Here is a 24,488-nt window from a genome sequence, read left to right as displayed (position 1 = left end):
CTAAACTATCACTATCATTGCTGTAGCTTATTTTTAATTAAATCACTCAATTCCTGTTTATAACTCTCATGGGACCTGTTCAATCTGGTACGGGACAGTCCTTGTTATGCATAACAGTTCTGGATGTCTCCACACATGAGTAAACTGTTTAGACATTGACACTCTAGACTGATTTTATCACTGTTAATATTACTAAAAGTAATATCAAAATCATGTTTACAGACTTTATTTTCTATTTTCAGCAACATAAATGGTACAGTGGTACAAATCTTTCATGAGACATCCATCATTTATTTTTTCTTCTTTTTATTCTTTATCTTTCCTTCCTTTTTCTTGCCTTTTTTCTCCTCTTGTTCTCTAAAACCACTTAAGCCATGGCGAACCATGCAGCCTCTCCACCAGGCTTGGAGCTGCAGGGTTAAAAATATACCAAAATCAGAGTTAGGGATCAGTACATTGGATCTAAAGGTATACATGCCAACCATTATTTTTCAGGGTTATTTTGTTTTTAAACCTGAGTCAAATTTAAAAAAAAAAAAGATCAGTTAAACAGCAGTTAAAACATCCTAATTAAGCTTGATTTCTACTGTGATGCTTTTACTGCAAAAATGTATTCAGCTGTATGCCGTTCACAGTGCAAACTCATTGCTGCAGTTAAAAAATTTGTGCCAATCGATCAATCAATCAATCAATCAATCAATGTTTGTATTGTACCTGTTCATAAATAAAGTTATCTCTACACACTTTACAAAGAGGGCAGGTCTAGGCCATACTCTCTGTTGTGGCCTATTAGAATGAAGACCAGCGATAATTATCATGAGAACAGCACTAGCAGTATTTAGCCCCGTTAGTGACAAAAACATTCCCTTTAGGGGCAGGAATGTCAAGCAGATCAGACTCATGTTGACAACCCTCTGCTGCCCTGGGGTTTGAAAGGGCTAGTAGGAGGGTAAGGGTTGGTAGCAAAGGCAGGAAGAGGAGAGGGACAAGAGAAACAACAAAACAAAATGACAAATCTATGGCTGCTTTGGCTGCTAAACTGATCTCCCATTTGCCCAGCGCTGTTAGCAATATTTTCTATGTTCTTGTCAGCTGTCCATAATGATGGGATAATTGTGCATAATGATAACTAACTGAAAAACTGGCATGCTCCTTTCCTAGCTTTAAAAAGTCTGCTGACTAATGTTACAAGTCAATGACTGTCGCCTGTTACCAGTTTTGATGTTTAAATGCTTTTGGGTCCATTTCAACATGTTTCAACTTTAGTTTGTACAACTAGGTCTGATGGTTGCAAACTGATTATATACTTTATATTCAAGAAGGACAAGTGAACCAGGGGCGTGGCATGGATACCTGGGTACACGAGGGGGGTGCTTGAGAAGTCTGGAATGAAAAGTGTTTTTTACATTTTTTTCTCTTAGTAATTATTGTCATTACTGAATCAAAGCAACTCAATGAATTGGTCAATTGAAAGGTGAATCAAATAGAGTAAGATAAAATAAAATTCCCTATAAAAAAGTAAAAATATTTTTTGTCCACCCCAAGTGTTGGGTGGCAGAGTGAGCCTGGAGAAGAGGAGAAAGGTGACTGTAAATTGGAGGAGTGATGCTGCCTCAACACTTTAATCCGGGTGCCCAGAAGAAAGAAAGGAGGCAGAATGTGGAGAAACTACTCTTCACAAAGTTCAGACTGTGTAGTGAAAGACTGGCCATCTTGGTTTAAGGCAAATGCCAGAAGGGGCACCCAGCTTTGGGGCAGTTCAGGCCAATCAGAATGGCTCGTCATTGTACTGATTTCAAACAAACAAAAAAACAAACAAACAAAAAAGTTAAAATGCAAATAGAACAGACTGTTGTGTTTGTTACATGTACTTGCCTTTTTGCTTGCTTATTATTTTCTACTTTATCTTATAAATAAAGGGAAACCACAAAGCTCAAATAAACTAATAATAAGAATTTTCAACTGAGAAAAAGATCTTAATGAGGTAAAAAAAACATTTAAAATCAGCCTCTTTATGTTTGAACCCTTTGACTGTTCCAGACTGTTTTCACACTGTTTGGAGACAGACAAACTCGCAGATTGTGCTGCCTGTATATGTCAACCTTATTAAGTCCAAAAGTCCGCTAACTCAAGAAGTCCCTGAAAAACACACTATTCAGACAAAGCTTAAAGGTTTGGTTTGCTTGAGGATCAACTAAAGTTGTGTCAGCAAAGAGATAGCGTTGACCACAGTATAGAAAACTAAGAGTAAGATATTCTTGGTTGCATCACACAGGTAAAGAAAGAGGAAAAGGAGGCAAAGGGATTGTCAGTCATGAGCTGCTAGGGCCAAAAGAACAGACAAGCTCATATCTTATTGTTATTTAGCTGTGCTATGACATCTTTATAATTAATTAGAATATTGATGGTGAAATACTAAAATAGAATATAATTTACATTTCTACAGTGTAAATTACACTTTAATATACTGTGTTTGTAGATAAATGCATCACTGTTTAAAGCTTTGGGTTTGTAAATATTTGGGCTGAATGAGTGTTAATATGGAACAATCCATGGTGCTGAAGACTGGACTGACAGCTGTCACAGTTCTGAATGAATGTTACCTTTATAGCAGCTCTGGCCTCTGCCTGCTGTAGCCGCAGCTCCTCCTGTTTCTCCCTGTCCTCAACCACCACCTGTTTCATCTCTGTGAACTGAAAACAATTCCTAATTTCAGCAGTTTATCAAAGTGACTGAATACTCAGTGATGCACCTGAATCAATGAACAGTGTTGATAAGTGAATCATGTCAAGTACACAGAAATAGCAGCTCACCCTTCTCTTTTTCTCCATCAGTTTGTCCAAATGTATTGTTCTTTTGCGCTGTACATTGTAGCACTGCTGCTCCTTTTCTCTCTTTGCGTGGTTTTCGCTCTCCTGCCACTGCTGCAGCTTTTGTTTTAATTCCTGAAATAACCAAAGAAGTAAGATGCACCTGCAGTTGATGAATGAAACAGTTGCAACAATCATAAATAATGGTAAATGGACTTGAGCTTGTTTTCTAGTTGTCCGAGTACTCACTCAGAGTGCTTTTACATCGCAGGTCTATAAAGGGTGAAACTAGCAAAAAATAAATGATAATTTAATTTCTTTAATTTCAGGATAAGTGGAGTAGAAAGTGGACAGATGGCTGTCTTGCCCAATGACACATAATCGACATGAGGCTCTGGCAGCTGGAGACTGAACTCATGACCATCCAGTTGCAAGATTACCAACTCAACCTACTAAATCACATTCAACCCTAATGCAAAACACTGCCCTTAAAAATCCACTTGAACCTGCCTGTGGGTCACTTAATGTAGTAAGCCAATAGTTTAGACAGTTGTGCAGTGATTTAGTGTGTGGGGGAAATTAACACATCCCTCTTGAGACAATTTCCATCTTCTTAACAGCAATTTAACACCGAAATTAATTAATTGCTTCAATGTTAGATTATGGTTTAAGTAACTCTTATTCAAATCATAGTATTAGGCAGTGATTCCTGGCCTTTTTTTCCTTAGGTACCTCCTACTTGTATCTAAGAAAAGCTAAGCCCCCTCAGGACCCACATGGAAAAAGTACACATTCATTTTAATTGCTTTCATTGACAAAATCCCAACACAGTAGGTGCACACACAATTGTTCTTGAAAAAAGATCTATGTGTAAACTAGTCATTTTTACAATTACCATAACAGCATATTCAAACCACTCTAAAAATAATAACTATGATAAAGACGATCTGATAATTTTCAAGAAAGAACTCAAAATCCTCAAGTTTAAAAAGTTTATTTACGAGACAAAAATTTGATATTTTTTCTTTAACAGCTGTAAATGTACATGAACCAAAACTTTGAGTTTTGGGGATTATTAAGTCAAAAGTTGAAATTCCAACCACTGTTTTCAGTTTGGATTTTTGTAAATATTTGCCTTAACAATGTTATAAATTTATGATATTAAAAAACTTGAAATCTTTGAGGTTTAATGTTAACATTTAAAGCTGTGCAAGCTTGAAAGCTTCAAGTTTTTTTTCTTGCAACTTTATGACTTTTTAATTCTGAAATTCTGAGTTTGTTTTTATGTAAATATACAAAAGTTTAGAATCTCTTTATTTTTCAAAATGTTCCCTTTTTTGTTCAAACATTAACAGAACCTCTGTCCTCTTTGTAATATATTTCTAATCATGAGCTATTTTCCTTGAAAAAAAAAAATATGTACAACTAATTTTGAAAAGGTTAGAGCAGACAGGGTCCCATGCATTCCTGAAATCTTATGATGCTAAAATATAATTACTATTGTTATCCATGAATTTTCAAATTTACTGATTTACAAAAAAACTGAAAAATAGTAAAGCACATTATTATTTCTTGATTAATATGTCAAATTATAGTTATTTACTTGCATTCCTGAACAGAAAAATGAGTTTTAGTGGTTGAATGTTATGTCTGATTCATTTCTGACTTCCCAGAGAAGCCCAGTGAGCTGACTCAAATTTGGGTGAATTAAGTTTGAAATTCCTCATTCCTGTTCAAAATGGTAAAACCTGGAGAGCTCACTGAAAAAGCAAGAGTCTGCATTAAAGCACTTCATGATGCTGGATGGTCTTTGAGACAAATATGACAGGTGGTTTAATAAATTTGTTAAGCGCTTTATACTGTTTTTTTAATAACCTATGATTCACTTTACAAAGACTTTTATATATGCAGGACGATGAATATCATTTAAGCCATTTTGGTTGGCGCCGATAAAGTCTGCTCATATGGACCATCAAAAAGGTTACTGAGCAACCTAGTTTATCAAAAGAACCTCATAATGTATTCTTTTTTTTAACATACTGCAGATTTTTTATTGAGGTTTTTGTTTAGTTAAGCACAGCAAATTTGTGTTTCCAAACAGCTGCTGAGAATTCTAACCTTGCCTTGAGCTGCATAAAGGTAGGCTTCGAATGAGGACGTGTCATTCTACCTGTATCTGGTAAAAATCCTAGTTTTTCAACATTTTAAACTTCAACCTCAGATAAAGAGTAGCCTGATATAGCAGTTCCATTAGATTACAGGGACTGAAAATTGATACTTGAATGCATTTCTGTTGACATGTCTATTGATTTTTGCTTCTGGAAACAGGTTTAGATTACTTTAAAGCTTTAACTGCTGCTGTAGTTAAGACACAACAGCCTCCAAAAGAACACATTACAAGAACGTTTGATCAGATGTTGAAGGGTCTTTTCTGTACCGACCTTATTTTGGTTTTGCAGGAATGCCTCAAACTCCTCATGAATTTTGATCTTCCTCTGTATTTGTTTTTGAAGCAGCTGAAAGAGAGATCACATCATGTTATAAAAACATTTAACTCTGGAGCCTCAGAGCCCTATTTTACACTTGGATTAAAGATACACACAGTGTAGCACAACTTTTGATGCTCATTTCTGATCTTAGGAGTTTATCACCTCAACACCTTGGCACTATGTATACCATATATATCCATAATGTATAAATATATACATTATATATTTTGCAATCTTTCTCTTTCTCTAGACAGCTCTTTCAGTCCCACACCTACTTCTCCTCACAGGGAGTTGTTAGGTTGTACCTATAGGCTTTAACAGGCCAAAAACTGCAGGAGATCAATCCAGCCTTATCTAGCAATAAGGGGTCCTTGCACCATCATGCATATTGGTGTTCTGTGCATGTGTCAGGGTTGTGAAAAAATATGGCTTGCTTGCATGTAATTTGTCTCAGATAGGACAATGTATACAAGGGTTAAGACAGTTTTAAAATGTATAATGAGACAAAATGGTGATTTCTGACTTTGTTGCCATGCTGAAAGTTACAGTTTTTTAAACAGAGCTGAACCAACTTCTTTAGGCCTTCCTGACACAGATTTGATATATCTGAGATATCTTGAAAGAGCAGCTTGCACCACAAATCTTCATAATCCTGTCTTCACCACGGTTTTTCTGTATAAAGTATGACCATATGAATGTGTACAGGCATGGATTCTAAATACCCTGAACAGTATAAATCAGATTGGATAATCCACAGATGAGTGACACACTACTTCCTGTTTTTCAAACAACAAATTTGAAGCCTTGCCAAAGACACACTCTTTGACGAAGGCTAAATTCCCAGAGGATCCAGATATCCAGATATGACTAATATAAATGGCAAAGTAAAGCCAATTTATTAAAAACTGTGGATGACCTGTAGGCAATAGAGTGTCGGCTCAAGGGACTTTTTGTAGATCTCCCCAAGCCGCACCTGCCCACAAAATGTCATAAATCTACGACAAAGTCAAAGGAGAGCTATTTAAAAACTGTTGGGGGGCTCTATTGAGGCAATTCTGATTGGCTGCATTAGAGACACATAAAATTGTCAACTTTTTGCAAGACCGGATACCCCTGCAAAGTTTTCTACAAACCTGAATATAGTCAGGGCCTTGAAAGTCCATACAATGATGGCAAATGTGTTCGGACTATCCTTGCAGATACAATTAGGTCCTCTCGGTGCTCAGGCCATAATAATCCAACCATATGTAAAAATGCTTGTGACTGACAAATGGGATGAGATTTCACTTTGTTTACACTATGGCCCCTATAGTGGCCCATAAATTCAAAGAAAACAACCCTGTGATACACTGGTGTATGTTGGACCCACCTCTAACTGCTCCTCCAGCTGCTGCTCAGTTTGAATGGTCTCTTTTTGTGTCTGCTGGAGCTGCACCTCAGTGCTTTTTGCCACAACTGCCTTCTTTCTGGCCACTTTTATGGACTTTTCGTAAAGTTGACGCCCAAGGTCTTTGGCAAGTTGGCATACATCCTGGATTTCAGTTTTTAACAAAGTCAGCAGAAGAGAGTAGTGACCCCCCCCCCCAACAATCATTTATCCAAACTTTTTTTTTTTCTGATTACTGATTTCTCACCTTCAGTTCCTCTGCTTTATGTTGTGACTCCTCTTTTTCTCTCCTTAAATGCACCTTTTCCTGCTGGATAATATTCTTCTCCTCTCTGTGGATAAAATGAAATTGCTGATACATGCTTTCCCCCCCTCTCATCATCATTTTGTTTCTTTAGAACACAATGCATGCTTGATTATGAAGAAAATTACCTTTTTAGTAACATACAGTATACTGATGATTAACATGGCAAGCAATTCTGCACAGACAAACCTTCTTATACTCTCAGCCTTCTCATCCTCTTCCACTAGCTGCTGAAGAGAAATGAATTTATTTTTCTCCTCCAGCTCAGTGCATAGCTTAGAAATGTGCAGTGAGATGAACTGACTGTGGAGATGGAAAAGAATACCTTAGTTGTTAGAAATGTTTGAAATAAAAATACTGACCTGTGTCTGCACCACTCACCAGTCTCTTTTAAGCATAGTCTGTCTGCCTGTTTCCTATAAGCACAAATAAGCACACATCAGCACATACATGTGGTTTAATAAAAGTCACACAAATCACACATCAGACATGTTTGGCTTTTCACAGTCATTACAGCATCATTACAGGTGAGGTCACCTGAATTGCTGCACTGCCTCTGTCACTGCTGATCTGCTGTGTTTGTCCCACTATGTCCAACTGGTCTGAGCAATCCTGCAGACCTGATGACAGTCTGAGGCTCTGAGTTAGAGATAAAGACATCCTGTGGATATTAGAGGAGGTTTGATTAAATTAGCAGGTTTATGTTTCCAGTGGGCATTTCTGTGGAAAACATTGGTCACTGTCAAAAAGGTTCAAAAGTTTTTAAAATAATTATTTAGTAATTAAGAGATTCTCAGAAAATGTATTTAACTATATCTCATGTTTGTTGAACCTTAATAGTTTATATTTTGTAGTAAAAAAATCAAGACGTGTGTGTGTGTATATAATGCTCAGCATAAATGAGAACACATCCCTTTGAAAAGTAAGAAATTAAACAATATCTCAATGAACACAAAACAATTTTTTTGACAAAACTGAGTTTCAAACAACATTTGTTTAACATGAAAGTAGAGTTAATAATAAAACTAAGATTACAAAATTATTAAATTATAAAATTTTATGTTTTCCTGTTTTTTTGTGACTGAAATGAAATGATGAGAAAATGACTTGTTTTTCAGTTTTGTTCCCTTGTTTGTCAAAAATGACAAAAACTTTCTTTTTACATTTTCTGTTAAAAATGAAAAAAAAACAGAATAACAAATGTTTCTCCTGATTTCTGAGGCTTGTTTCAACCAGGAACTGACAGAAAATACACTGACCTAGATGTGTGTTTTGGATCATTCTCATGTTGGAAGAGTGCACAACAACCAAGGGCATGGAGTGATGTTTGCATCTTCTCTTTCAATATAAACCAGTACATGTGCAAAGTCAAGGCAAGTCAGGAAAATCTTAGACGGGCTTTTTTATGCATGGCCTTAGGAGAGGCTTCCTTCATTGATGACACCCATGCATGCCATTCCTCTGCAGTATATGCCCTATTGTGTCACAGGAAACAGTCAGCTAACTGCAGTGAACTTACACATCGATTTTCCAAGCCCTTCTCCTCAGCTCCTGCTGAAGAGTAGACAGCCTGGACATCTCTGTGATATGGTTGCAGCTCCATTTTTGTTCAATCTTGGCATCACTTTTGCTACTGTATCCTGACTGATAAGTAAGCTTTGCTGATCTTATTATAGCCTTCACCTTTTTTGTGTAAAGAAACGATTGTCTTTCAAAGTTTTGACGTTTCTCTTCATTGTGGTGCCGTTGCTGACAGCATGAAATGGTAAGAGGTTTTCTTTGTTAAGTAATCACTGGAATCACCTGTGATAGAATTCTTGTTCATTACAGTTTTTTAGTCTAAAATTCAGCTTCGCTCCTAAGGCCTTCTTTTTTGAGTGTGTGCTAGTAACAAATCTTGTTTGCAATCAGTAGCCGCACATGTATAGTCAGCTGTTCTGAACAGTTTGCTCTGAGGACTGGGCCAAAATACCTGTGAACAGTTGCAGAAGTCTCATTGAGAGTTACAGAAATCCCTTGATTACAGCAATTGCCTCAAAAGGTTGTGCAACAAAATATTAAGTTAAAGGTAACACCCTTTTAGTTCAGGCCAGTTTCATTCGTTTGTTTTTAAAAATGATTCACAAATCAAAAGCAATGCCTGAATTTTATTGGTTAGTTTTCTTAGCCCTTGCTAGCCTGTCTTTATTTTCCTGTCCTTGAAGCGGTTAACTGGCACAACCTCACCAAATTCCAAGGTGCATGGAGGATGAGGCTTCAGTCCTGGTCAAATTTTAGGCTAGGCTAGTTAGCTGGTGTAGCCTTTAATGTATTACACGCAATACAGTTTTGATCTTACTTCACATGAAACACGTCCTGGCTTATCTTATTTTTTGTTTGTTTTTCATTATCTCCATTTAGATTTAACAGACTTTGGCACAATAAAATATAACAGTCACTCAGCTATTAGGTATAGTTAGGTTAATCTTAAAGCCACTGTTAGCATAATTGTTAGCATAACAGACGTCTGGTGTTGCAACCTTTGGCAGCGTGTAGGGCGTGTGTTGCATGCGACTCCCTCACTTCATGACAAAAGACACTGTAACAGACCAACACCGTACCTTACTCAGATATGTCGACGACTCACTCCGGATGAAAACCTCAAACCTAAAGATAAAGTTTATCATTTAAACGTTATCTGAAAGACTGTCTACCCAGCAGAGCTGTGTACCTTCCGCCGTTAACGAAAGTTTACATGTCACTATGGTAACCCAGGCCCGGGGCCCACGCACGCGCACTTAGGGCCCAGGCGTTGAAAGAGGAAAAACTTCTTTTTTTACTTTTTACTTTTTTCCTTCCTCGTTCAAACTGTGCTGAACGGACTGGACGGTGAGCTAGAGCCCTGTGTGGGACTGCTAACATCCTACCTGCCCGTTCCTCCTGGATTTCTGACCATGAACGCCTGCTCCTGTCATCCCCTCCTATATTAATAATAGTAACGTCAGAGCCATGTTACACATGTGTTTTACAGCCAAAAGTTTTGACTCTGTTTGCCCCTTTCTGTTCTTGTCCCCGTCCGTAAGTAATACGCCTTATGGAAAGAGGCCCATTTTTTATGGAAAGAAGGTATTTCTACCTCAAATAGGCTGCCACTGCAATAGTACGGTGGCTCGGCCCCAGTTGCTCTACTGTGCGTCACGATGCACATCAGCGAATGCTCATATAGGTGTCTGTGTGCATTTAATGAATTATCAGACTGAACCTTTTCGACAAACTTAAACAGTTTAAGTGCGAGCAAATATAACAGACCCGATCTTACTCGGCTCTTCTCAACAGGATAAGTCCTCAAAAAACTTCTACAGGTTCTCTTGAAATATTTATGCAATCACTTCCCCAGTGTGTTTATAACCCTGCCCTTTTACACTGTTTTGGCATTAATGTCTAAATCCTGTGTGGAGGATAGGTCAGAGGTGGCGCCATGGGGTGGTTTATGGGGCTTATCCCCTTAATGTTTCTCAAAAGCCCTGGATCTGGTATAGAAAAAAAAGACATCGTCAAGTGTTATGATTGATAAATGCAAAACAAAAAAAACAAAAAACAAACAAAAAAAAAACAACAACCAACCAAACAGACAAACAAACAAAACAACAGCAACAACAAAAATGCCTGGATGATGATAAACAAACTGTCCCTGCTGATCAGTATTTGGAAATTTCACCCTATGAGCCAAACTAAAAAGAATCCGATTTCATTTCTCTTTTTTTGCTTCTAAAAGCGTAATCACATACTGCAGAATAAATGAATCAATGATATTATAATTTCTGCATTTTCAGACATCTGTGTCTATTACCAGTCACTTGCTTTTTTTTTAATGAATACTTTCTATGGCAAAGTTTTACACCAAATTACCCTACCTACGTAATATAGCCTCAAAATAGACATTCTGACTGTATATAGGGAGTTATTATATTTCCTTGAACATTATGAGACAGTGGTAACTGTTGTCACACTTCTCTGAGGATTTCTAATCTTCATTTAGAGGCTTATTATGTGAGAAAACATAAGCCCATAATCCAGTGTGAGCCAATCCTGCTGAATAGGGCGGATGAAGACAACTGACAGACAACTGGGAAACGACTGAAATGCGCCTCAACGTCAGTTTGAAAGTTTAAATATAGGCCTTCACAGAACTTACTGGCTGCTTATTCTTTATTTTGCATCTGAATGGTAAGCTGTTGAAAAATCATGTTAATTTCTTTGTTTCTGGTGTTGCCCTCACAGAAACAATGATATGATATGAAATATCACACGTGTTTGATATTTGGGATTCGGGGTCTGGGAGGCTACTGGAGCTGCAAAATAATTGTGATGACACAAAACACATGATGATTATTAAGGCAAACAATCGTTTGCGACGAGGCTCCACTCGGGATACGCCCCCACGATCGAGAGGGGAGGCAAATTTTGTCTCAAACCGAGCTTAAAATCCTGTAGTGTGTAGCCTGCCTCAGTTGGTTGTTTTGTGGTGGGAACCATTGTGAGTAGCTTTAGCGAACACGGACTGTGGTACTGATGGACAACAACAAGACCTCCAAGTGATATCCGTGTTGTATGTTTAAGTCCTAACTTTGTGAAATCTGGGGTTCAGATACGTTGTCAGTCGGATCCTTCTGGTTGGAGGGTTTCAGTAGACGGATAAATGTCTGATGCATCAGGTAGGATGACTGTTTGATATGAATAAAAGAGTTAAAATCTAGAAATTCAGACTGTGCTAACCAGCGCTAGCTAGCCTGGCTAGCTGTGTCTAGCTGGACATTTAAATCGACAGGGGTTTGCTAACCCTGGTGTTACGGTTTAAAGGCTGACCGTGTTAATTGGTGATTTTAGCTGAATGCGCCTGTGGTTGTAGTTACCACGGATGTTAAGAACGGAGACGTGCCGTTGGTTATTTTTAATGAAATATAAAAAACACAAGATAATCCAAGCATGGGCATTCTCTGGGACACCTTTCAGTTTTCAACTTCCGTTAACTACGAACGGTACTAACTTAACACGGTAACTCTTTAAACCATAACATCGGGGATTTCATATCATATTATGTTTTTATCTGCAGAACTCCCTAATAAAGAAGAGGAGGAGGTCACGTCTGAACCAGAGGTAAGACATGTGTGTGGTGTCATTGTGTCATTTCCCCTGTTAATAGATTGTCCGTGAATAATTATTGAGATGCATGGGTTTTTTGTTAATATCAGCGCAACCACTGTCTGACGAAGCTGGTTTTAATAACGCAGACTTCTAGTGAAAAAAACTCACATATCTGAAGCTATAAAGTGGGTGTACTGTGAGTGATATTGCTTTTATTTGCAGGAGCAATCTGATGACAGCAGTGAGGAGGAGGCTGCAGGTGACACAGAGAGTATGTACAACCTTTTAACATATATATATATATATATATATATATATATTTTTTTTTTTTTTTTCCCTTGTTTTAGTATCAGATACAAAAATATGGCTCCTAGACACAAGTATAGGGCCCTTAGTTCACTTGGCAGAGCAGTAGCCCATATACTGAGGCTACAGTCCTGAATACACTGGTCACAGCACTGAATCCGGATCCTGGCCCTGTTTGGTGCATGTCTTCCTCCACTTGCTCTCTTCACATATTTCCTCTTTTCAGATGTCCTATCTAATTAAGGAAAAAAGCCCCCAAAATGATCCTAAACAAGAGACACAAATATATCTACCAGCTATTTTTCCTTTATATTCATATACTGTTACTGGCCACTTTATTAGGTACACCCTGCTAGTACTGGGATGGTCCCCCTTTTGCCTTTGATTTAGAGATTTTGGTCCATACTGACATATTTGCATCAGGCAGTTGCTTAAGATTAATCTGCTGCACATCCATGGTGCAAATCTTCTGTTCCGCCACATCCAAAAGGTGTTCTGTTGACTGAGATCTGGTGACTGTGGAGACCACTGGAGTACAGTGAACTCATTGTCAAGTAACCAGTTTGAGTGATTTGAGCTTTGTGACATGGTGCATTATCCTGCTGAAAGTAGTCATCAGAAGATGGGTACACTGTGGTCATTAAGCCTGAACCGTTGATACAAGGCGGGATGGATCCATGCTTTCATGTTGTGTACACCAAATTCTAACCCTGCCATCTTAATGTGGCAGCTGAAATCAGGACTCACCAAACCAGGCAGCGTTTTTCCAGTCTTCTATTGCTCGATTTTGGTGGGCCTGTGTGAGTTGTAGCCTCAGATTCCAGCTCTTAGCTGACAAGAGTTGCACCCAATGTGGTCATCTGCTGCTGTAGCCCATCTGCTTCAAAGTTTGAAGTGTTGTGTGGTCAGAGATGGTATATCAAGTGGTTATTTGAGTTTCTGTTACTTTTCTATCATCTCGAACCAGTCTGCCAATTTTCCTTTGACCTCTGTCATTCACACAACTGATGTTCGCTAGATATTTTTCCTTTTTTGGACCATTCTGTAAACTTCAGAGATGGTTGTGCGTGAAAATCCCAGTAGATCAGCAGTTTCTGAAATAGCAGCCTGTCTGGCACCAACAAGCATGCCATGTTTAAAGTATCCTAAATCCTTTTCTTCTACATTCTGATTCTTGATTTTAACTTCAGCAAGCCATCTTGACCATGTCTACATGGATGCATTGGGTTGCTGCCATGTGATTGGCTGATTAGCTATTTGTGTTAACAAGCTATTTAACTGGTGTACCTAATAAAGTGGCCAGTGAGTATAATCACAAACTGTGTGCACAAAAGAAACAGCCGCTAGTACATTCACCATCTTATAAATACAGTGATTGAGGTGCGACATCTTGTTAAAAATCAAGCTTTGTATGCTGTCATTTTGGCATTTTTGCTATTATTCTGTAGTCCATCACTCTAGGATGATGATTGCGATATTCTGTCTTAACAAGAAGCTTTTGAACACTTAACTCATCTGTTATGATTACAGAGTAATAAGTGAAATATTTAAAATAAGCAGTAATACAAATACAAAATAATTAAAAATACATTAGAAGGCTGGGCAGGATGCATGGGAAACACCGCGTGCAAAAATGAGAGAGCCTGCCCAATACTTCTGGCAGTTTTTAATCTTTATTAATTTATTTTATCAGCCTGCCTGTTATACTTGTACTGCTTAAATTTACTGAGATGGCTTTTCCCTCTGTGCTCCTGCCAGTGGACTTTCTGCGAAATCTCTTCTCCAGCACCCTTGGTCTCAGCTCCCCGGAAAAAGTTCTGGATGAGCTGACTCTGGATGGAGTGGCTCAGTACATCAAAAGTGGCAAATGTGAGTCTCTGCCTGTTATCTTTCAACTGTCTGTTTTCTTTAAAGCCTTTTGCCATGATGCAGTTATTACTGTTTATTTATGTAAAGGTTCTCTTCGTCCACACAGGTAAAAATATCATCTGCATGGTTGGAGCAGGAATATCCACATGTGGGTGCCTCAGTTTTTCTACTTCAGAACAAATATTAAAAATTATTTAAACCTAGCCAAAAACGAGTTGATTGAATCTTTTTCTTAAATTTTTAATCTTTCTTCCTCTTCACCATCTCACCTGACAGCGGCTGGGATTCCAGATTTCCGCTCACCAGGAACTGGCTTGTATGCAAATTTACAAAAATATAATCTTCCACACCCAGAGGCCATCTTCCAAATTGATTACTTTAAGGTGAGTGAAATATTGCTTTGTTTAAAAGTTTAAAGACAAACCTAGATGGTATGTTGCAGCTTTCTCAGGGGGCTCATAAATCTTCAATAAGAGTAACATATTTGATGATATTATTATTATAACAGTCTTTTATGTCCTAATTTGATAAAATTCTTTAAGGTGTTTTTTTTGATCTAGAGTAAGATGAATTCAAGATATATTATAATTTAAGGTTGCCTTCTCTGCAAGCCATCCAGCAGTGGAATTAAAGTGATGTGCAGATTAAAGTTCAATCCAGGGGTGCCTCCAGTTGTACAGGTTAAGATCTGGTTGAGAGCTGTTGGGTTGTAAAGGTGAAAGATTTATTTTGGGGCTTTTTGTGCCTTTATTGATAGAGGAGGACAGAGGAAAGAGTAAGAAACAGGCCACCAGCCGGATTCAAACCTCAGCCACCCATGTATACAGGGCGTGCCATGAACCACTAGGCAACCTGCGCCCCTTTCGGAGCTATTCTAAATGATTTATTTCAGAGGTTCATCGTTTGATTCATGAAAGAGGATTCCTGGAGAGGATACCCATCTGGAGTCCAGTGCAATTTATTTAACCTGTGATCTTAGTCGGATCCTGTCCTCCTGCCCAGTGTAACTTTCCAGATGCTTAAAAAAACCTCAGTTGTCAAGGGAGAAATGCCCTGAGGGTCATATGCTCACCAGGGAGAGTATTTTGCTAATGTGACTAGAACCAGCTGTTAAATATTGTTATACACTTTACACATAGAGGTAAGGCAAGAAAAAATGATTTATCTCTGGATTGATCTCTATTTTAGTGTTTCTGGTAAATACTTATGAATGTGAAATAATATGTAGGCCAAGGATACCACAAAGGTGACGGTTTCCTTCAGAGAGTTTTTACCTGTTCTGATTTTCTGTTGTGTAAGTTAAAGAAAGCCTTTCTTAGTTCTGAGTGATGCAGATGTGAGTGAGTACACCTCGTTATACTGTGTTTTCCCAATATGTGAGCGAAGTCTCACTATTTCCTGTTAACAGTGGAAGTCCATTCTTCCTGAAGGGTGAGAGAGAAGAAGTGGGGGAGAGATTACACAATTCTTTTCCCCCTATTGGTCTTTAACAATAGGAAGCACGTGCATGAAGGCAGGATGGCATGTGAATACAGCTCAGATCATAGAATAAGATATATCATGTCCATGACAGTCTCAATGAACTGTCCCTCCATTTATCTCTCCTGGTTTATGTGTTTAAATTCTTGAGTCAAAGGTCACCGTGAAGGTGAGAGCCTCTTGTGTAGAAGTGGAATCTGAGGCCTCTAATGGTGCTTTTTTACTCTGTGGTACTGGCTTGACTCAACTCGACTCTACTCATTTTTCCAGTAGGGATTGTACCTGATATGTTAATGGTATCATCTCTGGTGTGGTTCAGAATCAATACTAAAATGTGACTTCAAGAATAAGAAAACCGAGGTTTGGGCCTTATTTTTACAATTAAATTTGAAATGTGTGATTTAAAAGACAAATCCTGTTACGTCTGGGAAAAAAACAGACAGGGTTCAGTGTGAGATTTAGATTAATTAGAGCTTGTTACAAGAATTGAAATCATGTTGCAGCTGAGGGAAAGCTTGACTGTATGACAGTGCACAAGTATATAAAATCATATCATCAGCATAAAGATTAATTTTACCATTTTGTGTAGTTTCAGTGATGTCATTGATATTAAATGGAAATAGAAGTGGTCCCACAATAAAGCCATGAAGTACCCCTGTACCAGTTACCGTATAGGGTGATTTTGTACCATTAAGGACAACTGACTTAGTCCTGTCAGTTAAAATAGTTAGTTAACCATTTGCAAGCCAACACATGCCAACGCATGTCCATCAAGGACGTTTCATTGACTTTTTAACCCTTTTTTTTTTTTTTTTTTTCCCTGGGCACACATTCATGACCCACTTTTGGGTCCCTATCCATCAGTTGAGAATCGCTGATCTAAATGATGTCAGAGTTGATCTGTACATCAGAAGTCAGAGCTCCTGCCCAGAATTAGGAGCAAAGACACTACCGACCAAACACTGAGCCACTTTTTCTGCCAGATGCAACTTTTGACTTTCCACAAGTAAAACTCCTTCCTCTGTGCTCTTCTTCAGAGACATCCAGAACCTTTCTTTGCCCTGGCCAAGGAGCTTTACCCAGGACAGTTTAAGGTACAAAGACATCTGTAAAATTGCAAAAGTATCTAAATATTTAATCTGAACTGCAGTTTCATAGAGCATTGAATAACTTCACATGTTTATGTTCTCTTGTGTCTGATTTTTATTGGTGTTTAGCCGACAATTTGTCACTACTTCATGAAGCTGCTGAAGGATAAAGGACTCCTCAGACGGTGCTACTCACAGGTAGGTAAAAGTAAATCCTAACCAGAATCTCCACCTTGCTCTCTGTGTGCAGAATCTTACCGAATTTATTTTGGCATTATGTGTGTGCTTATTAAGAACATTGACACCCTGGAGCGTGTGGCCGGGCTCGAGGGAGAGGATCTAATCGAAGCTCATGGCACATTCTACACGTCCCACTGTGTCAGTTTCTGTTGCCGCAAAGAGTACAACCTGGACTGGATGAAAGGTGTCTTTAGCTTTGTTGGCATTTAAGACAAAGGAAATAGAACTGATGTTATTTCAACCATTTAAAACACAATCTCCCTCCTTTACTTTGTAGATAAAATCTTCTCTGATGACATCCCTCGATGTGACAAATGCAACAGTTTGGTGAAGCCAGGTCAGAGGATCTTTGTTTCTTTTTCTTATTTTGATATTCTCTTCTATATTTAAATTCTGAGGGAATTTCCTTCCGTTTCCTGTCTGTTTTCACCTGTTATTCCTGAGTTTCCACCAAACTGGTTCAGTTCAGTTCAGTGCAGTGCACAATTATTTGCATTCACTGGCAAAAGTGAAAGTACCAAAATAACTGATCTGTACTGATCTGTTTTTTGACCTAAATTTTTTGGGCTACAGAGCGTTCCTATCAGACCCCTAAGAGTTAAACCTCACCCCTGCAGCTGGTTGATTGTTCAAAGAATCGTCACACCAAGGGGTTAGCAGTAGGAATAGACTAATAAACATGGGAAATAGTTCATGGATTTCTTGAATTTCAGAGGTATTTTAAAAATTTTTGCAAGTGCCGTCTAATTTATTTATTTAACCTTTATTTTAGTCTCGAAAATCATTGAGGTTTCCCTCATTTACAATGATGTTGAGATACAAACAGACACAAAACAACAGAATCAAAACAGAGGAAAGATGCTCAGCTAAAATGAACGCACACTGTGGTGAAAATATACCAAGTCGTTTTTTCCATCCAAGCTCCAAAGTATTATTTATCACCTTCTTGCTTTTTTGTGGGTTTCTTGCAGCTTTTGCCTTCTCTCAAACAAGGTTTTACTTCTTCATGCTATAAGTAGCCAAATGCCAAAGAAAGAAATTAAAATGCTGCCCTTTGTTTACTGTGCCGCGTTCTTCTTCTTTGAATTGAATAGAAGGCTAAACTGTGTTGTACGGCAATAACGTCACACTGTTCTGTAGCTGACACAGCTCTCACCATCCAGCTTACATGCTTGCCCATCGAGTAATGGTGGGGATGGCTGTGGAAACACAAAGAAGATCAGAGTAAACTGTACCAAACTGTGCTGAACCAAACCAGATGGCTTGGTTGAAACGCACCTATCTGACATTTTATATCCTTCCAAGTTCCACAGTATAACTGTTAGTAATTTGTATTCCCACATATCTCACTGTCCTCCATGTTTCTTATCACCCAGATATTGTCTTCTTTGGGGAAAATCTACCTGTCCGGTTCTTCACTTCAATGAAGATGGTGAGCACATTGTCTAAAATTTTAATTCATTTATTTGGCACACAGGAATACACTCCTACTGATCACTTTTACATCCTGAATGTCTGGTTCAACTGCTCATTAATGCAAAAACAGTGCATTCTGAAGGTATTCAGACCCCTTCCACTTTTTTCTATTGTGGTTTGTTGCAGCAAAAAAAAAAACAAAAAAACTTGTTTTCTTATTTATCTATTCTCAGCACTCCAAAATGACAAAGTAAAAAAAATAATTTTAGAATTTGTTACAAATTTTCAAAAAATTAACAAACTGAAATTACAAAATACAAAAGTTCAGACACTAGACATTTAGCTCAGGTGCCTCACATTACTCTGGATCTTTCTGAGCTGTTTCTACACCTTGATTGGAGTCCATCTGTGGAAAGACGCACGCTTCTCTGTAGAAAGCCTCACAGCTGATAATGCATATCAGAGCAAAAGCCAAACCATGAGGTCAAAGGAACTGCCTGCAGAGATTAGATACAACATTGTTGCAAGGCACAGATCTGTGAAGCAACAAGATAATTCTGCAGAATTGATTCCCAAGGTTCCTGCAAGCACAATGGCCTCCATAATTCTCAAACGGAGGAAGTTTGGTACAACCAGGACTCTTCCAGGAGCTTGTTGCCCAGCCTTACTGAGTAATCAGAGGAGAAGGGCCTTAGTAAGAGAGGTGACCAAGAATTTGATGGTCCCTCTGACTGAACTCAGAGATGATTTGCAGAAGTCAATCTGGGCATCAGATTTGGGAAGAAAAGTGATTAAAGTGACTTTGAACGTGCCATGTTTGCTGGTGCCAGACAGGCTGGTCCGAGTGTTTCACAAACATTGCCTGGTCTGATGAATCTTGATTCCTTTTTTTGCTATTCATATGGTTGGGTCAGAATGTGACGTAAACAACATGAAAGTCTTCCAACCACCAACAACCATGGCACGTTCAAAGTCACATCCCTCTTCCTTCTTCTATAGCTCAGTTTGACCATGTCTACATGCCTGAATGTATTGGTTGCTGCCATGTGAATGGTTTCTTAGATATTTGTATTACTGAGCAACTGAATATACTAACAGGTGTACCCAATGAAGTGGTCAGTGGTTGTATGCTATTCATGAAGCTGCTTAAGAGATCAGTAAAATTACATACGATTGTGCACTGATGTTTTATAAATGGGAGATAAAGATTTTTAGATTGACATTAAACAAATAAGGAAGATTTTGATGTAACACTGCATTACAAATGAACTCTTTTGCACCTCTTTCTCACCTGCCAGGACTTTCCTCGCTGTGATCTTCTCATCGTCATGGGAACGTCTCTTCAGGTCCAGCCATTCGCAGGTCTAGTTGGCAGGTAAGATTGCTGAATGAAGAGCAAAGACACTTCTACAGTTTAGCAGCCAGCTAGACTGTCCTACAGCATTAAAGATTCTGACTTGATGACAGCATTAATCTTGTCTTTCCCTCACATTTTGAACTATTTGTGGATTTAAGAATTTAAGAAAGTATTGTTTATCCCTTTCTTTTAATCGTCCTTTGATTCTTTATCATTTAGAGTTTCAAAAAGTTGCCCCAGGCTGCTCATTAACATGGAGAAGGCAGGACAGGTGAGTCTTCAACCTTTCATCAATGCTCATCATGCCTTTTTTCATGGACTTAATAGTTAGGATCTTTGTGTATATTTTTTGTGTTTTTATGCAGGCTGATCCTCTGTTTGGTTTACTGGGGTTTGGAGGGGGGATGGACTTTGACTCAGACAAGGCATACAGGTAAACTAATGTTCATTCTCCTATTCAAAGTAATACGTGAGAAAAGATCTGATCTGTAGGAATTCATATTCAGTCAAGATGAATTCAGGAAATATGACACAAAATGAATGATTTGGATTTATGTTTTCCATATAAGAGTCATACATATATTCTGTGTATAAGCTTCATTTGGCATCGGTATACTTTTACACCTCTTAAGGGCGTCAAAGCCCCAACCAATACAGGCAAAGACATTTGTGCTGTGCTAGTTTGCAGTACTAAAATCGCTATCATATGTGACGCCAGTTATTGAATCACTCTACTTTGTAATCCCAAAGTCACTTTGTTGTCAGTATTATGACATTTTTTGTATAGCAAATACTGGCAGACTACCATCTTAGATAATGCAAGTTAGCAAAATCCCTCTAAAATCCCCAAAACAGATTACAGCATACACAGTGGAAACAGCAGTGAGATTATGGCCATCGCTCTGACACAGTTTTATGGCAGCACATCTGAGGAATTGACTTTGGTCATACATCTTTGTTACTGTATATAAGAATGGTTTTGAAGAATTATACCTCCACATGGGCGATGATTAGAGGCATGATATTTTTGGCTAGTCTGTCTGTCCAGGCTGTCCTTGTGACTTCAGTAATTCAACAACGCTTTCAGGGATTTTCTTCAAACTTTGCATGAATGTCCATTCAGGTTTAGGGATGCACTTTTGGAGGTCAAATGCTAAAGTCATTGCTTTTGATGTTCATCCCTTGCTTGTAAATGAAGTATCTCAGCTATGCTTTGAAGGATTTTCTTCTAACTTTACTCAAATGTCCACTCTGACTGAATAAAAAACAAATACATTAGTGGGTACAGGTTCAAGGCCACTTTAACTGTTTGACAACTGTATAGCTCATGGAGGCACCAGGCAGCTCTGATCATACATAGCTGTTTCATGTATATTCCTGTATTTCAGCTGCTTTAGTGTTTTTAAGGGCAACTGTAATGAAATGTAATTTCTCCCCAGGGATTGACAAATATTTCTGATTCTGAAATGAAGATGCAGTTTGTCAAGTTTTGAACTTTATTTGCCTTTATTGTCTTTAAGGGATGTAGCTCACATCAGTACATGTGATGAGGGTTGTTTGGCTCTCGCTGAGCTGCTGGGATGGAAGGTGAGTTACACAGTCTTCTATAATAGACTTATTATTTTAACCTGAAGTATGATAACAGTGAGGTCACATGAGCAGTTTGCTCTGATTATCAAATACTCCAGAATGTTGAGCAAAGACTATAATGATAAGACAAGGCTTACCTTTTTTCTCACAGATGCACAATCTTAGTCTCTTAGCTTGACGCTAGCACATTATGGAAAATGCCTTAAAATGCTATTTGATCTAATGCGTTATTTTAACTGACAAAAATGTAATATTTCCAAATTTATATTTGTTGATACCAATATTTATACCGATATCTGTTGGTCTGTTGGACCTGCCTAAAACTCGAAAAACATACTTCTACATACAAGTAATGGTAAAACTTTATATATCGACTTTTTAAAGTCAATATATTGTAAATATTGGCAGAGATTTTCAGATCTGCTGATACCAATATCATGTTATGATAACTGACTTGTTATCCTAAGCTAGTCTGCTTCCTTGATTAATCTTTCTATAAAGTCTGGGCTCTGATCTCTTGACTCTGCATGTTCTTCATGTCTTAACTCATGGTGTGTATCTGCTGCCACCTGCTAGTAGGTGGTTTGAAATGCCCTCATTTTCTTAGCATTCATGGAGCTCTTGTATTGACTAGAAGTAAATGCAGATATAAAACTTACAGCAAGAGACAGAAAATCTTTTTGCTCTTGCTCTTGCTGAAAATGTGAACTGGAAGTAACTTTCAACACTTAGAACATCAATAATATTTTTTTAATTGCACATTACACACTGTACTCTTAAACTATATCCATTTAGATTTGTTTTTTTTTATTTATGTATTTTCATATTTAAAAAAATGTTTTAATGACTAATTAGTGAACTGAAAGCCTGTCATTCTCCTTGTGGAGAGTGGTGGGGTGAAGCTCTGGCACCCTCTACTGACCAGTTACAGCTGGATGAGATATTTCTAACTTTCTTAACTAACTGCATTGTGTCTCAAATCATGCGAAGTACAAAATTAAAATTGGAGTCCATCTTTGCAACCCTTAAATGTAAAGTGAACAAGCATTTAAATTCCATTTAACTAATGAAATTTGATTTGTGGATGTAATACAAACATACCAATTGTCATCCTCCTCTCTCCAGGCCGAGCTTGAAGACTTGGTGAAGCGGGAGCATGCTAGGATCGACAGTCAGGACAAGAAAGAGAAGACCAGTGCTGATAGCAAAGGAGCTGCAGCCAAGGGGGGCTCTGCATCGGTGGCTCCAGAGCCCAAAAAAGAAGAGTGATAAACTGAAAAGCTTTTTCAGCAAAGAGAAAAGAGACTGTTGAGAAGTTGCTGGATGGTGTTGGCCCTTAAAAGCAGATTATGATAGTAGGTTTTTGTTTGGAAAGTAAAGCTTCAACAGTCTGTAAACCTCATTTTAATTCTGCAGATATTCAGCAAAGATTCCTAATAATGTTTTATGCTCCTGTTCTTATCAGTTATTTGCACTGTAATTACATTAATCTACTTATTTTTTATTTTGTTAATGCTTCACTAACATCTGGCTAAGATGTACTGTACTTTTCTTTCTGTAGTAGTTAACTCAATGCATAGGCTAATTCTGCAGCATTTTAAAACAGTTACAATATCATCTCTTAAACCAGCTACAGAATACATGTGCATTAGTGACTGGGACTAAGAAACTTAACACTCTTCAGTCTAGTGGGGATTAGATTTCATTCTGCAGTTTCTGCAAAGATAATAAGGCAGATGTATATTTTATTTGTCATTGTCACCCCAAGCTGAAATCAAAGTATCACAACTTTCACAAACATGTGTAAAGATATATTTATATTAGAAAAAACAGTGCAAAAATGCATGAAACATAAATGATATTTATGATTCCATATCCAGGAAGCTCTGACTTGATCAGGAGCAGAAAAATCCCCTGAATCATTCGAGGGGAGCAGTTTGAGTTTAAAATAATCTGGTGTGTAGCCAGCCAAAGGAAAACGTCTAATATATTTTAAATCAGCAGTTCTTTTCATGAACCTTATGTTCATGTTGGCATGACTTATTTTCCTGAACACTGCCTACACTGATGTTTACAGTACAACCTCCATTATGCACAAAATACCATGAAATCTGTCCATTCAAAACCCTACTTGGTTTTAATCTTTTAGCCTAATGTTCAGGAGATACACAGTGGATAGATGGACAATGAAAGCTAATATAAGGAGTCATGAAGAAAAAAATGTTTCACTGAAACTATCTTGACTTTCTGTAAATGCATGAGTCATTTCATCATAAAAACTGAGGGTGGACAAATTTACATTACAACATGTACAAAATCAATAAAATAATGCAATAAACATGACATTTGTAAAGCTCATTCCTCTCTGACATCATTTTTTACTAAGTTAATAGAAAACTTAGTGCTAGCAAGATAGAGACTTACTGCACTCTGGTTATAAGATTATTTATGATGTGAATAAAAAAGGTTAAATGTGAACACAAAAAACTCTAGTAGCTCTATAGCGACTGTAAGGATGAGGCATCATGCTGCAATGCATGCTGAGCTGGGGGGCACCATCTTCCTCAGATTATGCAGAATCCTGACCATTTTGTCTGGCTGGAAAATGCCCAAATATGTAGATGATGGTGGTTCATCAGTCATGATCTAGTCATGAGCTGATAACTCATGTAGGTCACTTATGTGTTTTTCTCTATTCATCTTTTTTTCATGCTGATGTTAAGTTCTCCCACTAGAGCAAGGGTTTTCAAACACCCAAGATCGAGATGAAATATAAAGGCACACCATGATATTCAAGAAAAAGATCATTTTTAACACCTGTGACAGTACCTGTAGGTGTTATGCAGTTTTCATGCTTGAATAACTTCCTTTTACTTAACAGTGTTTGTTTTTTTATTATTTGGGTTGTCCTTGTATTAACTTCAAATTACAAGGTTTTTAAAGTAACATTTGGAATAATAGTAATGTGAATTCTGGTTGGTGAAAAAAAGATGTACATTTTGCTTTTTAATGTCAGGGTCAGGCTATTT

General features: G+C 37.9%; 2 protein-coding genes across 2 annotated transcripts; one reads left to right on the top strand and one right to left on the bottom strand.

The window, feature by feature from the left end:
- Positions 1-241: 241 nt before the first annotated feature.
- On the bottom strand, positions 242-9,723 carry iqcg (IQ motif containing G). Its single transcript, XM_041812210.1, has 10 exons — positions 9,591-9,723; positions 7,528-7,651; positions 7,372-7,406; positions 7,180-7,293; positions 6,934-7,018; positions 6,669-6,830; positions 5,252-5,326; positions 2,814-2,945; positions 2,604-2,693; positions 242-410 (listed from the first exon to the last, which is right to left on the bottom strand). The coding sequence occupies exons 2-10, from the start codon at positions 7,648-7,650 to the stop codon at positions 291-293; spliced, it is 936 nt and encodes a 311-aa protein (XP_041668144.1). The 5' UTR covers position 7,651; positions 9,591-9,723; the 3' UTR covers positions 242-290.
- A 1,787-nt stretch (positions 9,724-11,510) lies between these two features.
- Positions 11,511-23,802, top strand: sirt2 (sirtuin 2 (silent mating type information regulation 2, homolog) 2 (S. cerevisiae)). Its single transcript, XM_041814248.1, has 16 exons — positions 11,511-11,684; positions 12,083-12,126; positions 12,337-12,385; positions 14,179-14,289; positions 14,396-14,437; positions 14,566-14,672; positions 16,806-16,862; positions 16,986-17,054; positions 17,151-17,280; positions 17,374-17,433; positions 18,473-18,528; positions 19,811-19,887; positions 20,089-20,140; positions 20,235-20,302; positions 21,390-21,456; positions 22,585-23,802. The coding sequence occupies exons 1-16, from the start codon at positions 11,669-11,671 to the stop codon at positions 22,726-22,728; spliced, it is 1,149 nt and encodes a 382-aa protein (XP_041670182.1). The 5' UTR covers positions 11,511-11,668; the 3' UTR covers positions 22,729-23,802.
- Positions 23,803-24,488: the final 686 nt, after the last annotated feature.

The sequence above is a fragment of the Cheilinus undulatus genome, linkage group 2, assembly GCF_018320785.1.
Source record: "Cheilinus undulatus linkage group 2, ASM1832078v1, whole genome shotgun sequence".
Lineage (NCBI taxonomy): Eukaryota > Metazoa > Chordata > Actinopteri > Labriformes > Labridae > Cheilinus > Cheilinus undulatus.
This window is presented reverse-complemented; position numbering and strand designations above follow the sequence as displayed.

Bases quoted from the DNA above. Each gene is read 5' to 3' on its own strand.
- iqcg (XM_041812210.1), bottom strand. From the start codon at position 7,650: ATGTCTTTATCTCTAACTCAGAGCCTCAGACTGTCATCAGGTCTGCAG. The intron at 7,019-7,179 runs GTTTGTCTGTGC...TTTTATCCACAG, and splicing joins AAGGCTGAGAGTATAAGAAG to AGAGGAGAAGAATATTATCC. The intron at 6,831-6,933 runs GTGAGAAATCAG...ACTGAAATCCAG, and splicing joins ATAAAGCAGAGGAACTGAAG to GATGTATGCCAACTTGCCAA.
- sirt2 (XM_041814248.1), top strand. The intron at 14,438-14,565 runs GTGGGTGCCTCA...CTCACCTGACAG, and splicing joins TGGAGCAGGAATATCCACAT to CGGCTGGGATTCCAGATTTC. The intron at 17,434-18,472 runs GTCAGAGGATCT...CTTATCACCCAG, and splicing joins CAACAGTTTGGTGAAGCCAG to ATATTGTCTTCTTTGGGGAA.